Below are 19,634 nucleotides of genomic sequence, written 5' to 3'. Positions count from 1 at the left end.
CGAACATCCTCTAAATTTACAGCTCTGATAGGAGAGTATGGTAGATTGCTACATGGACAAAAATACCCTTCCCTTTCTCTAAATCACTCACACACACACACACACACACACACACACACCATCCTGGGAAAAGTGAGCCATAAAGTCAGCACTGAATCCACAAGCAGCTGAATATCAAACAGGGATCTTGAAGAGACTATGCAAATAGGCAGCAGGCCATTATAATGTTCTTGTTATAATGAGTGAAGGGTTGAAATATGAGAGAAGCTCATTATAACAGAATGTGAAGAAGCAGTGAGGCTTTAATGATGGACAGCTGTGTACCTCTATTAAACTTCACGAGAGACCTGGTGAACTCGTCTGAGAGCAGCAGCAGTAGCCTCCCAATCCGTCCCAAACACACTGTCTGGATGTCCGGCACGCTTGAGCTACTTCACAGATTGTGTGAGGCCAAATGATGTCAGAACGGCGTAGAAAGAGATGAATGGGCTGTCATGATGACGAGAGATCAGTAATCTGCTCATTTAGAGAGTAAATCAGGGATGACGGTTGCTGGTATCTTCTCATTACCTTGTCCCCATTAGATCACTGTCTTTATAAAAAGACTTGCTGTGAGAACTATTTTACATAACCGACCACAACGGGAATGGTTGTTAGGGTGCTTTGTTTGGTTGCTAGGGCATCTATGGCAGAAATTAACAGTGTAACGGTCAACTTGGATCATGTGTGCCTTAATAGCCAGTCACATTACAGCCTTAATGTCATTGAATTTCGGCCAGAGTTGTCCGACACTCAGTCGCCATTTACGAATGTGAATGGGTAGTGCCGTAATTTGAATCTCAGCTGTCACAAAAAGTCAGTGACTTCTCTTATAAAACAACATTTTTCTATGTAAACTCTAAAAATAGTTCAATCCAAAAGTATTGCTCAGTGTAAAACATGTTGAAGACTAGTTTATAGGCTGTCAATTCATGAAATAATTAGCAATTTCCTCTAAAAAAAAAAAGCTGTTAATTCAGTGTAGTGAAGCCTCTCCTTTACTGACATCCATAAAAGAAAAACGGCCTATGGACTCCTTTCCGTTTGCATTAGCCGTTATACTTTTTTGGTTAATGTTTGCAGGCTTGCCTTCTAGTGGCTTTGGCTTTTGGAAAAGGCATTCAACATGTGACTTCTTTACATCCTGCAACACCTAGAGAGACCTGGGTATTATGCAAGGAGGATATTATCTGTGGACTTAAAGGGTTAGTTCAGCCAAAAATTCAGTTCAGCCTCAACATGTAAGACCACCGTTCATCTTCAGAACACAGTTTAAGATATTTTAGATTTAACGTTAGTCCGAGAGCTCTCAGTCCCTCCTTTGAAGCTGTGTGTATGGTATACTGTCCATGTCCAGAAAGGTAAGAAAAACATCATCAAAGTAGTCTTTGTGACATCAGAGGGTCAGTTAGAATTTATTTAAGCATCGAAAATACATTTTGGTCCAAAAATAGCAAAAATGATGACTTTATTCAGTATTGTCTTCTCTTCCGGGTCTGTTGTGAGTGCGTTCATGACGCTGCTGACGTGTTTTCTGGTACGCCCCATAACAAAGTTAACACTTCAGCAGCATCATACGTCAGCAGTCGCGCTCACAACATATATATGTGTGAGCTTTCACTGTAAAATTACAGTAGAAACGTTTATGAATGTGAGTGAAATTACAAGAGCAACTGTGAACTTGTACTGACATTTTACAAAAAACTAAAACATTTGTTGTGAAATTCAATTCATTAATTTAACTACAATTGAGATTTTTCTCCGCTGTGATAGTGTGTAAACATTTGGTTAACTTATTACATTTGAGTCCACTGAGAAGGAATGTTTCTTAGCATAACATATATAAAACACGTATGTGCTGAAGTACTTAACAATAAGATCCTCGCTGCATCAGCAAATCAAGTACTTATGAAAATGTTAACGTTTACAAAGGGAGTCACATATTGATATTTTCAAAGAAACGCACGTGCACACACACACAAACACACACACATTAACTTAGCTGTCTAAATGGGGACATTACAAAGACTTCTATTGTTTTATATAAAAATAGTTATACATTTTTTCTAAGATATTCCCAACCCTCACCCTTATAGCCTCAAGGTAAAAGGGGATGCTAAAGTCTGATTTTGTGGTGACTGTGCTTAAATTATTATAATCTTAATTCAAGTGAAGAATTTCAGACAGTAATCAGTACTACTGAGTACTATTTTTTTTTTTTTTTTTACTTTTTGGCCTGTCCCTCACTTAGAATTTTCTTTTCAGCAGGACTTTAATTTGCAAAATAAAGCCAAAATTATATACAAATCACATTTGCATATTGTTTTAAATATAACCTCATTGTTAAACAATGTTTTGGCACAAGAGTGCATTTTTTCTTCCATTTAAATTCTAATCTTTTTACTGGTGTCCCTTGAGTTCATGTCAGCTCTGTTACCCTCATCAATAAACCCTTGTAAAATAATTTATGCTTTGCAACACTTTGCCTACAATAAAATGCATATCCTTGCAATTAAAATATCAAAACAGATGTAAAACACATTAGATACAGACTTGATGAAAATGCAGAATGGTGTATGCCCTGTAACAGGTGTTTCTGTCAATGTTGTATCACGATGCTGCATATCATTTTTGGGAACTGTGAACTGTCAAGCAGAAAACTAAAATGTCAAAGATGTGGGACATTTATTTTAGATGCTAAATTTATTAGTCCATAGTACAAAATAAAGACCCATCCTGGAATATCACAAAGTCCTCAGTGACCAAATAATCTCCAAAAAAAGAAAAGAAAAGGAAAAACAATACTAAACAGTCACTGAACAAACATGTAAAAAAAATCAGAAGTGAGAATCCACTGATCAAAGCCTCACTAACAGTCCAGTAAGTGTGAGCCAGGTCACTTTTTAGCATATGTGATTTTCATGGCACATGTGGCTGTGATTCTGAATCCCTGCAGCGCATCTTTCGCAACTCCAGCTTGAGCCTCGCTCTCAAACTCCACAAACGCAATGTCATGCTTTCCAGGAACCAGGCGCACTTCTTTAAACCCTGGAAACCTGAGGAGATGAAACAAGACAATCTTGCTGAAAAACTGGGGTGATATATAAATCTATACATTTTTAGGCATTTTAAATCAAAAGGGTAGATTTAAAGTGTTTAATAAAAGTTTAACATTCTCCGCATTCAAAAAAAAAAAACATCACTATAACATTACATAAAAAAAGGTTATAGATAATCATTTTGCACTTATTACCAAAACATTTACTTTTTTCTAATGTTTACTGGTTTACTATATTGAAAACTCACTGGTTGAATAGCATGGAGAGCATCATTGCATTGGTTTCTTCTGGGAGATTATTCAGGAACAGAATATAATTTGGAGGGTTATCAGGGACCTAAAGCAATATAAAATCATTTATTATTGGGTACACAAAATGTATTTTTATTTTCACAAAATGAGCATGTACAGTATTTGTGTGATGTACCTGGACTGTTGCAGGTGGAGGCGGTTGTGCGTTTACAGCTCCCTGCAGAAAAAAAAAAAAAAGTCAAACATCTTTTAAGCAAAATTTACTCAGTTCATCCGGTTTTCTTTAAATGTACATGATTTCACCACAACTAGGTCGTCAGTATTATTTTCTAATTGCAGTGCCTCTGCAAACATGCATTTCAACTCACCGCTGGTTTGTTGCTGACATTGGCAGCCTGTTCCTGAGCTTTCTTTTTCTTCTCTTTCTTCTTTTCTTTATCTCCATACGTGCCTCTCATCTTAGAGATCAGATCGGAGTCTGTTTTTGCATACTGGATTCGCTACAAGTACAAGCTAAGGTCAGAAACTGAGAAATGTGTTCATTTCTAAAGCTCTGCAAAGTGTAAACATACAGAATACGAATGAGAACATCTGATAAACACCCTTAGTGAACCACAGATGAAAGAACTAAATATAGCCATTTTCACATTATAGATAAACTTCTTCCTGAGTGATTTAATTAGAACTCATTATTTTCTGAAATCTGTTGTTTTGTGGGTCCCTCGAGCTGTGGCCCTGACCATGGGTTTGTTGTAGAAAGGGAAGCCCTGAAGCTGTCTGAGTGCATTGGTGGCTGCAGCGAGCTCTCTGAAGATAACAAACGCCTGACCCCTCATCTTCATGGTCTTCATCGCAACAATGTCCAGAATCTGGCCGAACTGCGAGAATAAGGCATACAGGGATCTCTTCAGCTCTAGAAAAGATGCAAGAAAAAACAAAAAGGTTCACAAACACATCATCCATTATATATAGTCAAAGGGAGAGGGGAGAAAAAAGAAGCAAACATGTCAAAGACTTTACCTTCTTTCTTGATCTTATCGTTAACATTGTTTAAATAGATGGTGTGATTCGGTCGTATGTCCATGATTAATGATCTCAGGTAAAACCACACTAAAATACAGAGAGAGGCACAAAAAGAGAATGAATACAGTGAGCAGTCAAAGTGAACACCTCGCAGTGACAAAACACATGTTAATGCGACTCTTGTTTATATCACTGAGTGCTGCTTTCTAAATCATAAACGTGCAAATAATTTACTGAACACTGATAAAACTGAATGAATCGCTTCAAACTAACTCACCACACTGATGAGTTCAAGCAGAAACCGCTGCTGTGCTTCTTCCTCCTTTGGTTTATTGCTGTGAAACAGTTGCGCCACCTGATGCCGAGGAGAGATAGAAACATGAGGTTCACAAATACAGCTAAGACATGTCAACTATTCTGATATGATATATACGTACTATAACAATCTCAGTTGGCTTAACACAGTACACATAGCAAGGGCTTTTAAATAATATAATAAATAAAAAGAAAACAGAATAGAAAAAGAATCGAGCAAGCTAGTGTTCGAGGAGACAATGTGACCCCCCCAAAAGACTTCAGTACCCGCAACAGATATCTTTTTTTTATAATTGTATCATAAATGAAAGAAAATAGAATACAAAAATATTAGAAAGGTAGTTAGATTTTATTTTTTATAGAATAGAATAGTGTAGAATAGTGAATGCTAGAGTTAGAGAGTCAGATAAAGATGAAGAGATGTGTTTTAAGCCGATTCTTGAAGATGGCTAAGGACTCAGCTGCTTGGATTGAGTTGGGCAGGTCATTACACCAGGAGGGAACATTTAATTTAAAAGTCTGTAAAAGTGACTTTGTGCTTCTTTGGGATGGCACAATCAAGCGACGTTCACTTGCAGAACGCAAGCTTCTAGAGGGCACATTAGTCTGAAGTAACAAATTTAGGTAAATGGGTGCAGAGCCAGTGGTGGTTTTGTAGGCAAACATCAATGCCTTGAATTTTATGCGAGCAGCTATTGGAAGCCAGCGCAAATTGATAAACGGAGGTGTGACATGTATTATTTTTGGCTCATTAAAAATGTATCTTGCTGCCTCGTTCTGGATTAATTGTAAAGGTTTGATAGAAATGACTGGAAGACCTCTCAAGAGAGCATTGCAATAGTCCAGCCTGGACAGAACAAGAGTTTGAACAAGGAGTTGTGTAGCATGTTCAGAAAGAAAGGGCTTGATCTTCTTGATGTTGAATAAAGCAAATCTGCAGGATCGGACAGTTTTAGCAATGTGGGCTGAGAAAGTTGATCATCAATCATAACTCCAAGGTTTCTGCTTGTTTTTGAAGGTTTGATTTGCCTAACTTGATGGTGAAATTGTGATGAAACTATGGGTTTGCAGAAACCACAAGCAGTTCTATCTTGGGATGGTTGAGTTGAAGGTGATGGTCCATCATCCAGGAAGAAATGTCTGTTAGACAAGCTGAGATCTGAATAGCTACCGTCGGATCATCAGGATGGGATGAGAGGTAGAGTTGAGTGTCATCAGCATAGCAGTGATATGAAAAGCCATGTTTCTGAATGACAGAACCTAATGATGCCATGTAGACAGAAAAGAGAAGTGGTCCAAGAACTGAGCCCTGAGGCACCACAGTAGTTAGATGTTGGGGCTTGGACACCTCACCTCTCCAAATTAACTTGAAGTACCTATCTGATAGGTAAGACTCAGACCACTAAAGTGCAGTTCCTGAGAATTTAAACAAGAATTTAAGTTTGCCAACCCTGCAAATACGTTAAGAGAAACACGTGGTTGCTAGGCAGTTTTCAGTAAGACAGACATGTAGAATCATTCATATTCTGGGCCACTTCAGAAAACATTGTTTAAAAATCTAAGACACGTTCAAAAAGATATGAAAATGAAAACATTTTATTGATTTTACATCCAGAAATGAATAATACAAGCCATTAAAAAAAAAACACAAATGAGAATATAATACATTCTGGTTCATGTACAATTCATTGTTATGTTGGACATTTCCAGTTGACATGTATTTTGTGGTCTGTCCGGTTCTTCTCTCATTTATGGACAGTGTTTGTGTTCAGAGTGTGTTGATGCTCTGGAGTTTGCGCTCAGTGAAAAATCGGTGTGTGTCTCGTGTGTGTGAGAGCTCTGACGGTTTGCTGCGACTGAAATACGACAGCACCGAGGTGTTATTCTGACGAGCAGCGGCCTTCTCTCCATCTTCCTCATCATCATCCCTACACACAAACAAACACATTCAATATTGAACTCCAAGCAAAACTGCACAAGTACTAACATGTTTGGACAGAAAAAATATTTGTGTTTATAACATTTTATGTGTAAACACTAAAGAAAATGAAGCTCCTCTGCTGTCAGACTCACCAGTGAACAGCAACAGCTTTACTGTCCATGAGCGTCTGCGCTGTGCTCCAGCTGAACCTCACAAACTGAGGATAACCGAACACTGGGTCCAGGTGCTTCAGCAGCCAGCTCTTAGTTTTAGGATCTAAACACATACACACCGAATAAATCATAATATTTAATTTGAGCTTCTTGGGGTCTGTTATATTTTTTATGTTTTTGAAACAAGTCTTTTCTGCACACCAAGACTCAATTTATTTAAAACTGTTTTCTATGAATATATTGTATAATGTCATTTATTCCTGTGAAGCAAAGCTAAATTTTTAGCATCATTACTCCAGTCTTCAGTGCCACGATAACTTCAAAAGCCATTCTAATATGCTGATTTGATGCTTAAGAAACATTTCTGATTATCAGGGTTGAGAAAAAAAAAATTGTGCTGCTTCGTATTTTTGTGGAATTTAGAGTCAGTTTTTAGAATCCTTTGTTGAATAGAAAGTACTTACTTGGAATATATATATATATATATATATATATATATATAGATAGATATTTAATCACATTATAAGTGTCTTTACTATCATTTTTAATTAATTAACCTGTTAATTGTCACCCCCTACGTTGACTATATTATATTACAATCAAATCTAATCTAATCTTGACAAACTATATATCGTTGGAAAGGTCTAAGACTCCCAAATATATATATATTACCAATATTTTTTGTTAAAAATTATGTAGGAAAAGTAATAGATTAATTTATGACAAGAGTGCACCCTTAGAAATCTACATTACAAAAGGAGCTTTGACCTTTGTTTAAAAAAAAGACTTCCTCTTTGCCTTTTTCTCTATCACATTTTAGAAATCATCAGAAGTTATATATCACTTGAAAACATAAAATCTCAAAATTCATCCTTTAAAACCCATTTTAAAATCAGACATTGCATTACCATGTAAATGGCACATCAAAATCATGTTACAAAATGTTTTCAGTCATGAATTATAAAAATTTAGGTTTGTATCATGCACATTCAAGTCTATCTTCAAAAAGTGAGTGACAGTTAACAGGTTAAATGTGTTCCAGCTGACTAAAAGTATTAAACTAATCATTTCAACAACCTTAATGACCCCAACTTTTGAACAATATATTTATGTTCCAGAAAAACAGCAGTAATTGACACTACTGCTCATTAAAAAATATCTAAATATGATTAGTCTACCTTTAATTGTTAAATAAAAAACACTTTTATAGACATGGAATGAATCTTATATGATATAAACTGACCATTAGGATACCCAGAGCCATAATCTGTGTCCACTTCACTCAAATCTTCTGCAAATTTCCAGGATTTGACAGCATGGTCTCTAGCCACCTACACAGAGAACACATTAGTCAAAAATATAACAAAATAAAATTCTTGTAGTGTTTCCTCTAATAACTGATATTCCCCTTATATCTTCCACCCCTGAAGGAACCATTACCTTGGCACAGATGCTGGCAGCGCTGACGATGGGGAAGAGCGAGTCAGCTTTGGGACGGACAGTGACCTCCACCCCTGGGAACCGCTGTGAGAGCTTCTCCTGATACTTCTCTGCAGGACCTACTGTATCCACAAACACCTGAGAGGTATGAAAATCATGTCAAAAGAAAAATTATATATATATATATATATATATATATATATATATATAAAGAGAGCGAGAGAGAGATAGAGAAATTAATTATATATTATCAATTACAAAAAATATATAAAATGTATAAATTATAAAAAATAAAAAGAAGGAAGACACGTCATAACGGCTTCATCACCATGTTTATCATACAGGTGTTGGTTTATACCTCTTTGAGCTGCACCCCACAGTCCAGGGCATGCTGCACCAGGCCAATCGCTGCATCATGTGACAGCGCATTCAGATTGTATTTTGCTCTGCAAATAAAAGCACAACAGGTTTAAAAGTTTCTTTTGACTCTAATCACCAGCCTTGGCATGCATGCATGCATGCATGCAGTGAAAATGTGTGTGCATGTACCTCTGCAGCATGCTGGTGGAAATGGTGTTTGGCGAGAGGATCTGAAGGGCCCAGCCTACAAAATCTTTGGCCTCATCGATCTTCAGAAACAGGTTCTCTCTCTCTGCCTCCGTCAGCGTCTTTGAGTCTAAACACGAGACAAAAATACAGATGCAGATTTCCACAGAATCTGTACTCCTCTAAAAATTGTGCTCTGTAACCAACCTGCCACTTTCAAATTCTTCAGGTCTTCCTTTCTGGACACAGGGCAGAAGCATATCCCATACACCATGGGTCCTGAAATACAGCATGTCACATTTATACTCCAGGTTCAATCACAAAAACGGCCTTGTCCAGTGAGGACGACACTCACCCAGTACGGGACCCCTGCCCGCTTCATCGATGCCCAGGCAGCAGTCCTCCGTCTTACACACGTCCGGGATGGACGAAGACAAGCGGCAGCTCACGGAGTTATCCGCCTCAAAATCACTCAGATCCATATCTGATCATAAGGATAAAAAATTACAACTTTTTTTTTTTACAAAATAAATTACAAGTAAATAAACATAGGTATGGATTTAAGCTTAATTTAAGCTTTACAAAAATGCTTATCACAAAAATGCATAAATGAATATGATTAATAACATGACAAACAATAATAAATAAAATAACAAACTCTGAAAAATATAAATTCAATTTTGTTTTCACGAAAATATTAAGCAGCACAATATTTTCAACATTGATAATAAGAACTATCTTGCTATTGTGCAAATAATCAGGTTATATTGAATAGTATTCGACCAGAGCATGTTTCTAAACATATAAAAACATATCCATAAACCACATGTTATTATTCCCTGTATAAAATACAGAATTTAATAACCCACAACGTATTTTCTCCCGCATCTGATACTGAAATCAATCAATAATACGAGAATAATCCACAATAAGTGGAGAAAACATGAGGTTTATTCAGTCTTATTAACTAACAGGGTATTCAAAAGCATCAAAGAACAATGTGTTCAACCATTAAAGTGTGTAAAAGTTCCTGCATAAACAAACTCGCACGAACCTGTGTTTGCAGCGCGCCTCAACCGGAAGTACAGAATTGGCGCGAGTGTGACAGGACAGCGTGACCTTTGACCGACAATACTGGAAGGACAACGGGGATTTATTACTGTATAGAAAAATACGACGCACACTGAAACATATTTAAAAACACAGCTAATGTCTAAAACCACGCAGCGAACGCGTTTAAATGTGTGCCTCCACAGCTCTCTATCGCAGTAGCTTGTGGGAAATGGAGTTCAGGGGACGTTTGGTTATTTTCCCTATTTGATCTTCTAATTCAGAGTTTATTTGCTTTCACGTGAGGTGCAGAAATATAAAAGACAAAAACACGAATAGGGATTTGAGAAGTAATTTATAAATAGAGGTTAAGAGTGATTAATTGTCACTGATTAAGTATAAACCTGAGGTTAGCATTGTTAAACAATGCATATACTTTTTCTGTGAGTTGTTGTCATATTTTGGATGTACAAAAACCATGATTTTAAAAATATATTTATTTTACATTTTCTGATAAAGAGAAATACAAGACAGCATGTGCATCTAAATATGCACCGTTCTCTGAAATATTTCTGAAATCGTATTCAAACTGGAATGTGCCAAAAAACCATGCATAAAACTAAAACGCAAAATATGGCTTGCATGAAGTGAGGCGGTACACTGAAGCACGTGGATCCTCCCTCTTTACGTTGAGTTTTGCAGCAGGTCGCGCGGCTGGAACTTCCTGTGTTCGTGCATCAAAGGAAAGTGAAATTTCGCTTCCACATCACAGAACAGGTGCGTATTTTAAGTCAACATATTACTCTCTTTTGACTGAAATCCTAATGGTTATTTACATGCACAAATGCTTAATGCACAGTTTCGCTGATTAATACTGAAGAAAAGAGCGCGTGGAAAACACCGGCACTGTTCTCTGGCGGATTGCATCGTTTTTTTTATTAACAGTTTGACATAGCTTAACGCATTAAAATGTATTTCTTGTGTCAGACTATTAGTATCAGTCATTTCAACTGTTATGATTCACGCAGTGTTCTGTTAAAGCAGTATCACTCGACTGATCAGGCTTAGCTCTTGTGGCTAAGCAGCTAAACGACTTTCTGAATATATTATACTTTTTAATATGCATTTCGTCTTTTGCATGTTTGCAGACACTCTATAACCAATAGTCAACGTGTGTCTAAACAGAGACTGAAGTTAGCGCACACTTGTCACGGCCTTCTCAAGTCCATTTTCCTGCAGATTTCAGGGCAAGGTCTCGGAGGGTCGTTGGCCAGTCTTGTATTTTCTAGGGGTGGATCCTGTCAGCTTTTAGCAGAGATACTGAGATATCAGAGAGTGCAGGGCCACACGGAGTCGACCTCGAGCCAAGTGCACTTAGAAAATTACAAAAATGCTCGTGCATTTGGTCTGTAGATGATCTGAGATAAAGACTTGGGTTAAAGGATGTATTTAGACTAAACCACTTATTGAATCAAAAGCCCCTTGTTCAGAAAAACAGACCATCATGTGACCTGCAGTGTGTGTGTGGCATACATTCTGGTTCAAACACGAAAGTTAATAATTTTGCAGATTTCTTTTTTCTTACATTAGAAGCTCTCTTTCCTATTCTCATTTCAGAACTAATATTTTGAGGTAAATCTAACAGTAGGTCACCCCGAAAATGAAAATGTCTGTCATTTTAATCATGCTTAAGTTGTCCCGAACGAAACCTGTGTGGATTTCTTTCTTCTGCTGAAGATATTTTGAAGATTGTTGGTAACCAAACAATTTTAGTTCTCATTGACTCTCATAGCATTTTCCTCCATACTATGGAAATCACTGGAGTCCAGCAACCGTTTGGTTACAGATATTCTTCAGAATATCGTTTTATGTTCATCGGAAGAAAGGAATTCCCACAGGTTTGGAACGGCGAAAGTGTGAGTAAATTCTAATTATAATATTTCTGATATTCTTTTTAGATTTTTTTTGGTCGGCAGTGACAAGCGATCTTCGAGATGTCTTCTGGAAACGCTAAGATCGGTCAGCCTGCTCCTCAGTTCAAGGCCACAGCTGTGGTAGACGGACAGTTTAAAGACATTCAGCTCTCTGAATACAGAGGTGAGCATCAGACTGTGTTTTGTAGATTAGGACGAGAGTTTTTGAAATTTCATTCTAACCTACTTTTGCTTTCCATTGCATCATGCTAATAGCCATCAAACCCACTAACTGGGTAACAGGTGTTAACTGTTTTCACTTCATCTTTATTTTCCCTCCTTTAGGGAAGTATGTCGTGTTGTTCTTCTATCCACTCGATTTCACCTTTGTGTGTCCTACTGAGATCATCGCGTTCAGCGAACGGGCCGCTGAGTTTCGTAAAATCGGCTGCGAGGTCATCGCCGCCTCCACCGACTCTCATTTCAGCCATCTGGCATGGTGAGGATCCTGCTTTTATCCCTACATATTCCACATCTAAAGGACTAAACTGGCTACTCTAGAGAAAAATATATATGATGTTATTAAAATGCTGTAAAATATGTAGCGCTTTCATATAAAAAGTGATTTATTCTAGATGAACAGTGCCAGTGGTCTTACACTGTACATTAGACGTCACTGTTGGTTTTTTCTCGCTTGTGAACGTGATTCTTAACAGGTTTTCTATGGCTTCACTCAGTTAGTGTTTATCTTTTATGTTCTCCTAACCAGCCTGGCTTTGATAAGAGCTACTATAGTGTGTTAAGAGAGTGTGCACAGATAAAGGAAGGGTGTAGCGCTTTGTCACATCGACCTTTTATTTAGAGGGCATTATTATTTACTCTTAGTACTACTACTACTACTACTACTACTAATAAATATTCAGGTAAAAAAAAAACTTTTCTACAATAAAATAATGATAGTTATATAATAATCTAATATATGTTCTGTTGGCTTGTTCCTGATAGGATCAACACACCCAGGAAGCAGGGCGGCCTGGGCTCCATGAACATCCCGCTGGTGGCTGACCTGACTCAGTCCATCTCCCGCGATTACGGCGTCCTGAAAGAGGATGAAGGCCTTGCTTACAGGTCTGTGGTGACGTGCTCATGTTTGCACTGGTTCAGTTTAACTGCAGATATTTACCCCCTCATGCTTGCAGTGCATGATTGCAGCAGGAGTTAATGATCAAGGGTGCTTGATAACATTCATGTGTACTGCAGCGTGCGCACGGTACAGGGACTAAGAGGAGATGATTAACTTGAAGCAGATTTTATTGCACCTTGGAATTCTATATCAAATGTTCAGTTGGTGATTTTGAATTAATAATCCGGGTTCAAACATCAGCATTTGATGTGGTATATTATATTATATAAAAAAAGCTGAATTTTAAGCATCATTACTCCAGTCTTCAGTGTTACATGATTCTTCAGAAATTAAAATGTAATTTGAAATGTAATTTAATATAATAATAATTGCAGAGTATCAATGTTGAAAACAGTTGTGTTGCTTATATTTTAGTGGAAAGCTTTTTGGAAGGTTTTTTTTCTTCTTTTTTTTTGATGAATAGAAATGTCAAAAACCAACATTTTATGAATTAGAAATCTTTTCTAACATTATGAATGTATTCTCTGTCTCTTTTGGTCAATTTAATACATATTTGCTGATTAAAAATGCAAGTTTCTTTCAAAAAAATCTTATTGACACCAACCAATCCATAGGTTTGTGCAAAATAATAATAAAAAAATAAAATAATACACACTGTATAGCAATTGCAATTTTCTTTCCAAATGAAATCGTCATCTTTTTTTTAATTGGGGATCCCTTTAATTATTAATTTACTTTCACTAAGGGACCTGTTGATGTCTTTGTAGTAATCAACATTATTAAATGAATTCACTGAACTTGAGTTTTCTGTGTCTTGTCCTGCTCCCACAGAGGTCTGTTTGTGATCGATGATAAAGGCATCTTGAGGCAGATCACCATCAATGACCTGCCGGTGGGCCGCTCGGTGGACGAGACGCTGAGACTGGTGCAGGCCTTCCAGCACACCGACAAATATGGAGAAGGTGAGCGAGACGGGGCTCTTTATCTTGAGTGGACCGCATGTGGAAACATGTACCCACATTGTATTTGTAGTGTAAACACAGATGCATACTGGTGCCAACGAAGAGCTGTTTACTTGCATATTTATACTGTATCTCCAAATTGAGGGTTTTAAGCCCAGACTTGTACTATGTTCTGCTTGGTTTCTACTCGAGGCATCGTGTTTGAAGTGTGATTAAGGTGTATTTGAGAGACTTTTTGATTTATCCTGACTGAAGTGATGTGTGTAACTGTGAAATCTGATCTCAAGTGATCACAGGATATGTAATGAGAGAGTGACCGTCCATATGCAGAGGTGTTGAGTCACTACTCAATACTCACATTACAGCGTTTCAGGTGACATCCTGTTGATTTAACACAGAAAACTTTCATCCTTCAGTTTGGGGTCATCAAGATTTTTTTTTTTTTTTTTTTAGGTTTTCATTCATCATGCAATTAAATGTAGTGTGAAATTATAGTACTACTTCTATTTGAAGTTTGCATTACAGGAATGAATTACATTTTAAATTATTTTCAAATGGAAAATTAAAATTTTAAGTGGTAATAATATTTCACAATTATCTTATCAAATGAATGCAGCCTTGTTGAGCAGAAGAGACTTCTTTTAAAAACCATACCCAACCCAAACATTTTCTGTTAGAGTATGTATGACCAAGAAATGTTCACAGAAGGTGATGCCAAAGTATTCAGTTTTCAGTCTCCGCAGAGGTTTGTAATGAGGTGTCTGTCTGTTCTCCGTAGTTTGTCCTGCTGGATGGAAACCTGGAAGTGACACTATTGTTCCAGATGTGCAGAAGAGCAAGGAGTTCTTCTCCAAGCAGTAACGTATTTCCCGGACCGTGCTCCCGTTCAGTGGGATGCTCGAGCACTTAACCTCAGCCTGAGAGTTCTTGAGAAGTTGTCTAAAGCCAGCGTAACAAACTCTTTGCAGTTTAGATGCACTTGTTAGAGAGATTTCTTTTCCTTTTCATTTTATGAAGAAGAAGCTGTTGCAGTCAGCATCTCCCATGCACTAAAATGTCTGTAGTTTGTTTGCAGCTTTGTTAATCTGTATTCCATATTTAGTACTCTGTGAACATTTTGATCCTTTTTAAATTGTTTCAAGTTGTTTAACAATCTGGTCATCATCAATATCTGTGAAATAAACGGGCTGTTATTATGTGACTGTGCAGTTCTCTTATTTTTACCATCATAACTCAGCTGTTGTTGTTTTTCAGGTTCATTAAAAGTTATGTAGTTTCTGACATTTTGATTCTGACTTCAGGTTCATCCATCCAGTAAAGTTTTCACAGCTCTAAAAGGAATATGCAAACAGCTTTACTGCTAATAGATTTTTACTAAATATTGTTACTAAAAATTATTTTGAAATAATATGAACTGTACCTGTCTGCTTGTAAATCCAGCGATTTGTGCAACTGCAATTAAACCAGTGTAATTGACCAGTCAAGCTAATTTGATAATGGACCAGTGTTATAAAAGTGTATCAACAATATATTCATATTTAAATGATTTATATAGTGTTTAGTAGTTTTAGTATTTTAGCATTTTTATTAGTGTTTTTTTTCCTTTTTATTTGTAATATTCAGTTAGTAAACAGTCTCTTTTTTTTCTTTTTTTGTTGTTGTAATTTTTAGCTCCATTATGGACATTACCACAAATGCTTCTGGTAGAGCAGAGCTCGAATTGATTTTGCTACCTCAAATTAAATCAGTAGGTAGTTCAATTCGACAATAAAAAATGCTACCTTTCAAATTATACCCTAAACCAACCCTTACAGTAATGCAAATACAATGTTATTCGCGGTTGTGGCTAGTAGGGATACAGCAACGGCTGGAAACCAAAACGAAGTAAATTTTTCTACATTGTTTTATTAACGTCGACACCTCCCCGACCCTAAACCTAGCCCTTACAGTAATGCAAGTATATTGAATGTTGCTCAGCTTGAGAAACGGGATGCGATATTGATGTGCGCATGCGCAGTAGGCCAATGTCAGGACGCCTTGAACATAAATTACCGGTAGATGGCAGTATTTCATTACATTTGAGAGAAATGACTCAGGAGTAACTTGTTCTTATGAGCTCACAGGCCAATAATAATTTAGGTAGGCCCATACAAGTGATTTCAAGGCAGATTTTTAAATGTTAATCAAGCAGAGCTTGTATTCACCACAGAGATGTAAATGATGTACTCTCTGAAATGTGTAGGTTATGTCCTGCTGCTATCAGGGTTATGTAACCCACAACTTATCTGAGTGACAATCTGGTGATAAAACACTCAGAAAAGCAAGACCTTTGACACTGAATGTTAAGCAGTCTATGATATTTAATAATCTGGAATTAGTTATATCACAAGCAGTTAGTGAATTTGGTTGATCTTGCTGAATTGTTATCATGGTGTTATGTTCAGCATCAATCGAGCTAACTGAACATCTGAACAAACGTTCTTCCAGTAACGTACTGTAAGTGCTCATTCACAGTTCTTTGACGTTCTCAAATCATTATTTATACTTTATTCATGGAACCTTTTTTCCTGAAACATTTGTCTAGCGTTTTTTGACTGTTATGACTTCGGAATGTTCAGAGGACGTTCAAAAGTAACATTCTCAGAATGTTTGCACAATGATAAAATTGGATACAAAAATAGAACGTTCCTGTGGTATTTGCAGCCTACTGTATAACCAAGAAAGAGGTAGCCGAGAATGGGACTGATAACAATAGGTGTCTTTTTTTTAAACTGGTATATTTAAAAGATGCTTTTGAAAGTATTATATATATACTTAAAGACACACACACTTACTGTCTTTAGAAATATTTGTCATCAAGCTAAATTTAAAAATTGCAAAAGCCTATATTCTGCTAATGTTTATATTCCATAAATATATTGTTTTCAAACTAAATTATGTTTTAAACTATGGTGGCGATGGTTTAGGAGGCATCACTTCAAGTCTTTTTTAATAAAACAAAATGTCCGGTGAAACCTAAAGATATTATGAGAATTAATAGCCTACCAAACACTAGATTTTATTTAAATAGGCTATTTGTATCAAATGTGCCCATTTTGGTAGAATTATGTCCTGACATGAGATATGGGTTTAATCCCTTTCATGTTTAGGCTAATACCTAATAAAGTCACCATCTTTAGACTAGGCCTATTTATGCCCGATTTGCTGTGTTTACATTCTGTTTGACTAATGTACTAGTTCTAAAGAATCCCTAAAAAAAAAACTTTTGGCGATGACTAAAATGGAGACTGGCAACTTGTGCAAGAATAAAGCCTGTTACAAAAACCGATCATATAGGCCTTAAAGTGCGTGGGTCTGTGGTTTTGGTACTGGGCAGTTAATCAAAACTAGGTAGCCTATATTTTCCGGAAATCACTGGGGGTGAAGTCACTGCGGGCACTTCTGGTTTATAAAGTCTAGATGTTATTTACTGCGATCTGTTTTTCTGCTTGCGACGGCTCCATTTTTTGCAAAGTAGCTACCTGGAAAATGCCCGTGCGTGTTCGTATTTTTATCTCTAGTTTTCTTTTCGATGAAACTGTTTTGGGAAGGTTTTGAGCGCGGGGAAAATCCCGCGTTGCTAAATTTTCACTCATTCACACGCGCTTCATTCATTCGAACGTCAGACTTGAAAGCGCGCGGACTTCCTGACCGGTAGCGTGGGCGGGGATTCCCGCAAGTCTACCCTCAGTGACGTACATGCGCCAAAACAGCCCATATATGGGCTTTGCGTCAGCAGGAAAAAGAAGCCAACGTGAGCCAGAAATGAACAACCCAAACAGTGGAATTATTTTCAACGCTTTTACTTAAATATAAAAAATATACACAAAACAAACAGAAATACAGGTCTGGATCAACCCGACTCACAACATCAATAACTTACTGGAATGTTTTCATAGGGCAGCACTCAAAAACAAAACCAACTTAAAGGTTTTTCCCTGTGCATTCACTGTCCATTCATCTACCTTGAAGATACTTTTGAAAACAACTTTAACACTCTAGTTTTCTACAAGAAAACACTTAAGAAATATACAACGCTCGTACTCAGTGCTGCAATAGTATCATTTGCATCAAAACATCACAAACATGATCTGCGCTTCCAGTGTTTCCCATTTTGCCAGTGTCCGAGTCATTGCAGTTCGCACTAAAACGACTTGATCTTGGGCGTCAGCATCAGCTGGCACCCGCTGCTCACATGGGTCATGACCTTCTGCTTGAGCTGGGCTACTTGCTCCCTCAGTAGGGACGCGGTGCTGGACAGTCCGGCGTTATCCGACTTGAGAATCTTGACTTTGTCCTCCAGCCTGGAGATGCGCTCCAGCTTCCGTCGCCGGCACTTGGTGGCCGCCAGCCGGTTACGCAGCCTCTTGCGCTCCGCTTTGACGCGCTCCTGGTCCTCCATGTCGATGGGGGACATGGGAGGAGAGCCGTCGCTGCTCTGCAGATCGGGAACGGTCTGTGGCTCCTCTTTGAGCGTGACCATCCGCTGCGGATGATGGAGCGAGTGCTGGAAGTGATGAGGGTGCGTCGTGGCTTGGTGGTGGTGATGGTACTGTTGGTGGTGGTGGTGGTGAGGCAGGTAGCTGATGGTGGCTGTAGGGTAGTTGGCTGCAGGTGTGAGGTTAGTGTTGGGATTGCAGCTGTTCAGGGTGGTGTACACTGGGCTCTCCGGTTGCAGGGAGGCGCCGAAGACCGACGACGCGGCCGAGCAGGATGACATAACGCCGGCTCCAATGGAGACGTTCGGCGGGGGCATCTGGTTCATTTTGTGGAGCTCGTCCAACGCTTTTACGAAGCCGTCTGCGAAGCCCTCCTGCTCTTCTGTGGTGCTCCGGCCGTAGAGATACTGCCCCGGGGTGGGTGATGTGATGACACCGGTACCGTTCTGGATGATGAGTCTCTCCAGCTCCGGTGAGGCGAGTTTCAGAGAGCCCACGTCTCCGGTGTAGAAGTCGCTTTCGGAGCGCAGGGACTTGAGGTTCCGGTAAGGTTCGGCGAAGCCCACGCTCATGTTCTGCTTTAGGAGCTTGTAGTCGTGCAGGGCAGCGTCTGGATGACCATAAGCAGAAAGAAACGAGTCGTCATGATAAAACGGTTGCTCCATTTTTGTTGACATGTGAATAGCAATTAGGTTGGAGGCTTTTGAGTTGACTGTAGCTACACTTTACTGTCCGCAAATCTTGTTCTCTCCGTAATATTACATGAAGATGTCAAAAAGAGATGTCAAAGAGAGAAAAGAAACTTCCAAAATAGTTTGAACAACTTTACTGTACCAAGTCGACAGGTGTTTTCCCTTGACAGCTGATGTCCAAAAAGTTGCGTCCCAGGACAGTTATTTATAAACAGTCGTACGCGGAGTCTTCCGTCTCGGTGCGCACTCGATCTCACGAGAAAGTGCGCCTCGAAGCGCTTTATACTCAGCGTTCCGGGGGCGTGGCTAGTTGAATCGCGGCCGCTGATTGGACAAGAGTTCGTCCTGCTCCTCGAGCTGTCAGATGAGCGGTGACGTCGTTACCGGGAACCGCTGCTGAGATTCAAAACAACGCTGGAGGCGAGACTCGAGAGTGCAAAGCTGAAGGGAGACTGCGCTCCTATTTTTGTTCCACAAACAAGACGCAGAAACTGGCCGCAATAGTTACATAGGCACTTTTTAGAAAAGTTTCCCATGGCCAAGTAAACAGAAACTCTCTTGTGGTATTGAGAAAAACACGGCGTTAAAGAATGCATGTTAGTATAAGCTTTGAAGTACCAGTAGCCTA

General features: G+C 38.4%; 4 protein-coding genes across 4 annotated transcripts; 1 reads left to right on the top strand and 3 right to left on the bottom strand.

Annotated features, from left to right (window-relative positions):
• Positions 1–2,707: 2,707 nt before the first annotated feature.
• Positions 2,708–4,738, bottom strand: LOC113044740 (U2 small nuclear ribonucleoprotein B''-like). The gene is made up of 7 exons (XM_026204918.1): positions 4,650–4,738; positions 4,370–4,459; positions 4,090–4,262; positions 3,718–3,849; positions 3,525–3,566; positions 3,346–3,434; positions 2,708–3,095 (listed from the first exon to the last, which is right to left on the bottom strand). Exons 2-7 carry the CDS (start codon positions 4,431–4,433, stop codon positions 2,936–2,938), a joined length of 660 nt encoding a protein of 219 aa, XP_026060703.1. The 5' UTR covers positions 4,434–4,459; positions 4,650–4,738; the 3' UTR covers positions 2,708–2,935.
• Positions 4,739–6,265: 1,527 nt separating this feature from the next.
• LOC113043986 (ribonuclease H2 subunit A) lies at positions 6,266–9,956 on the bottom strand. The gene is made up of 9 exons (XM_026203553.1): positions 9,822–9,956; positions 9,123–9,251; positions 8,975–9,046; positions 8,771–8,897; positions 8,580–8,667; positions 8,222–8,359; positions 8,025–8,112; positions 6,761–6,884; positions 6,266–6,615 (listed from the first exon to the last, which is right to left on the bottom strand). The coding sequence occupies exons 2-9, from the start codon at positions 9,247–9,249 to the stop codon at positions 6,456–6,458; spliced, it is 924 nt and encodes a 307-aa protein (XP_026059338.1). The 5' UTR covers positions 9,250–9,251; positions 9,822–9,956; the 3' UTR covers positions 6,266–6,455.
• Positions 9,957–10,448: 492 nt separating this feature from the next.
• On the top strand, positions 10,449–15,037 carry LOC113043985 (peroxiredoxin-1-like). The gene is made up of 6 exons (XM_026203552.1): positions 10,449–10,594; positions 11,776–11,914; positions 12,076–12,229; positions 12,736–12,858; positions 13,706–13,836; positions 14,615–15,037. Exons 2-6 carry the CDS (start codon positions 11,812–11,814, stop codon positions 14,695–14,697), a joined length of 594 nt encoding a protein of 197 aa, XP_026059337.1. The 5' UTR covers positions 10,449–10,594; positions 11,776–11,811; the 3' UTR covers positions 14,698–15,037.
• Positions 15,038–17,662: 2,625 nt separating this feature from the next.
• LOC113043984 (transcription factor jun-B-like) lies at positions 17,663–19,253 on the bottom strand. Its single transcript, XM_026203551.1, has one exon. The coding sequence runs from the start codon at positions 18,989–18,991 to the stop codon at positions 18,020–18,022; it is 972 nt and encodes a 323-aa protein (XP_026059336.1). The 5' UTR covers positions 18,992–19,253; the 3' UTR covers positions 17,663–18,019.
• Between the last annotated feature and the right edge of the window lie 381 nt (positions 19,254–19,634).

This window comes from Carassius auratus, chromosome 26, assembly GCF_003368295.1.
Source record: "Carassius auratus strain Wakin chromosome 26, ASM336829v1, whole genome shotgun sequence".
NCBI lineage: Eukaryota > Metazoa > Chordata > Actinopteri > Cypriniformes > Cyprinidae > Carassius > Carassius auratus.
Note: the sequence above shows the minus strand (reverse complement) of the source record. Positions and strands in the feature narration are given on the sequence as shown.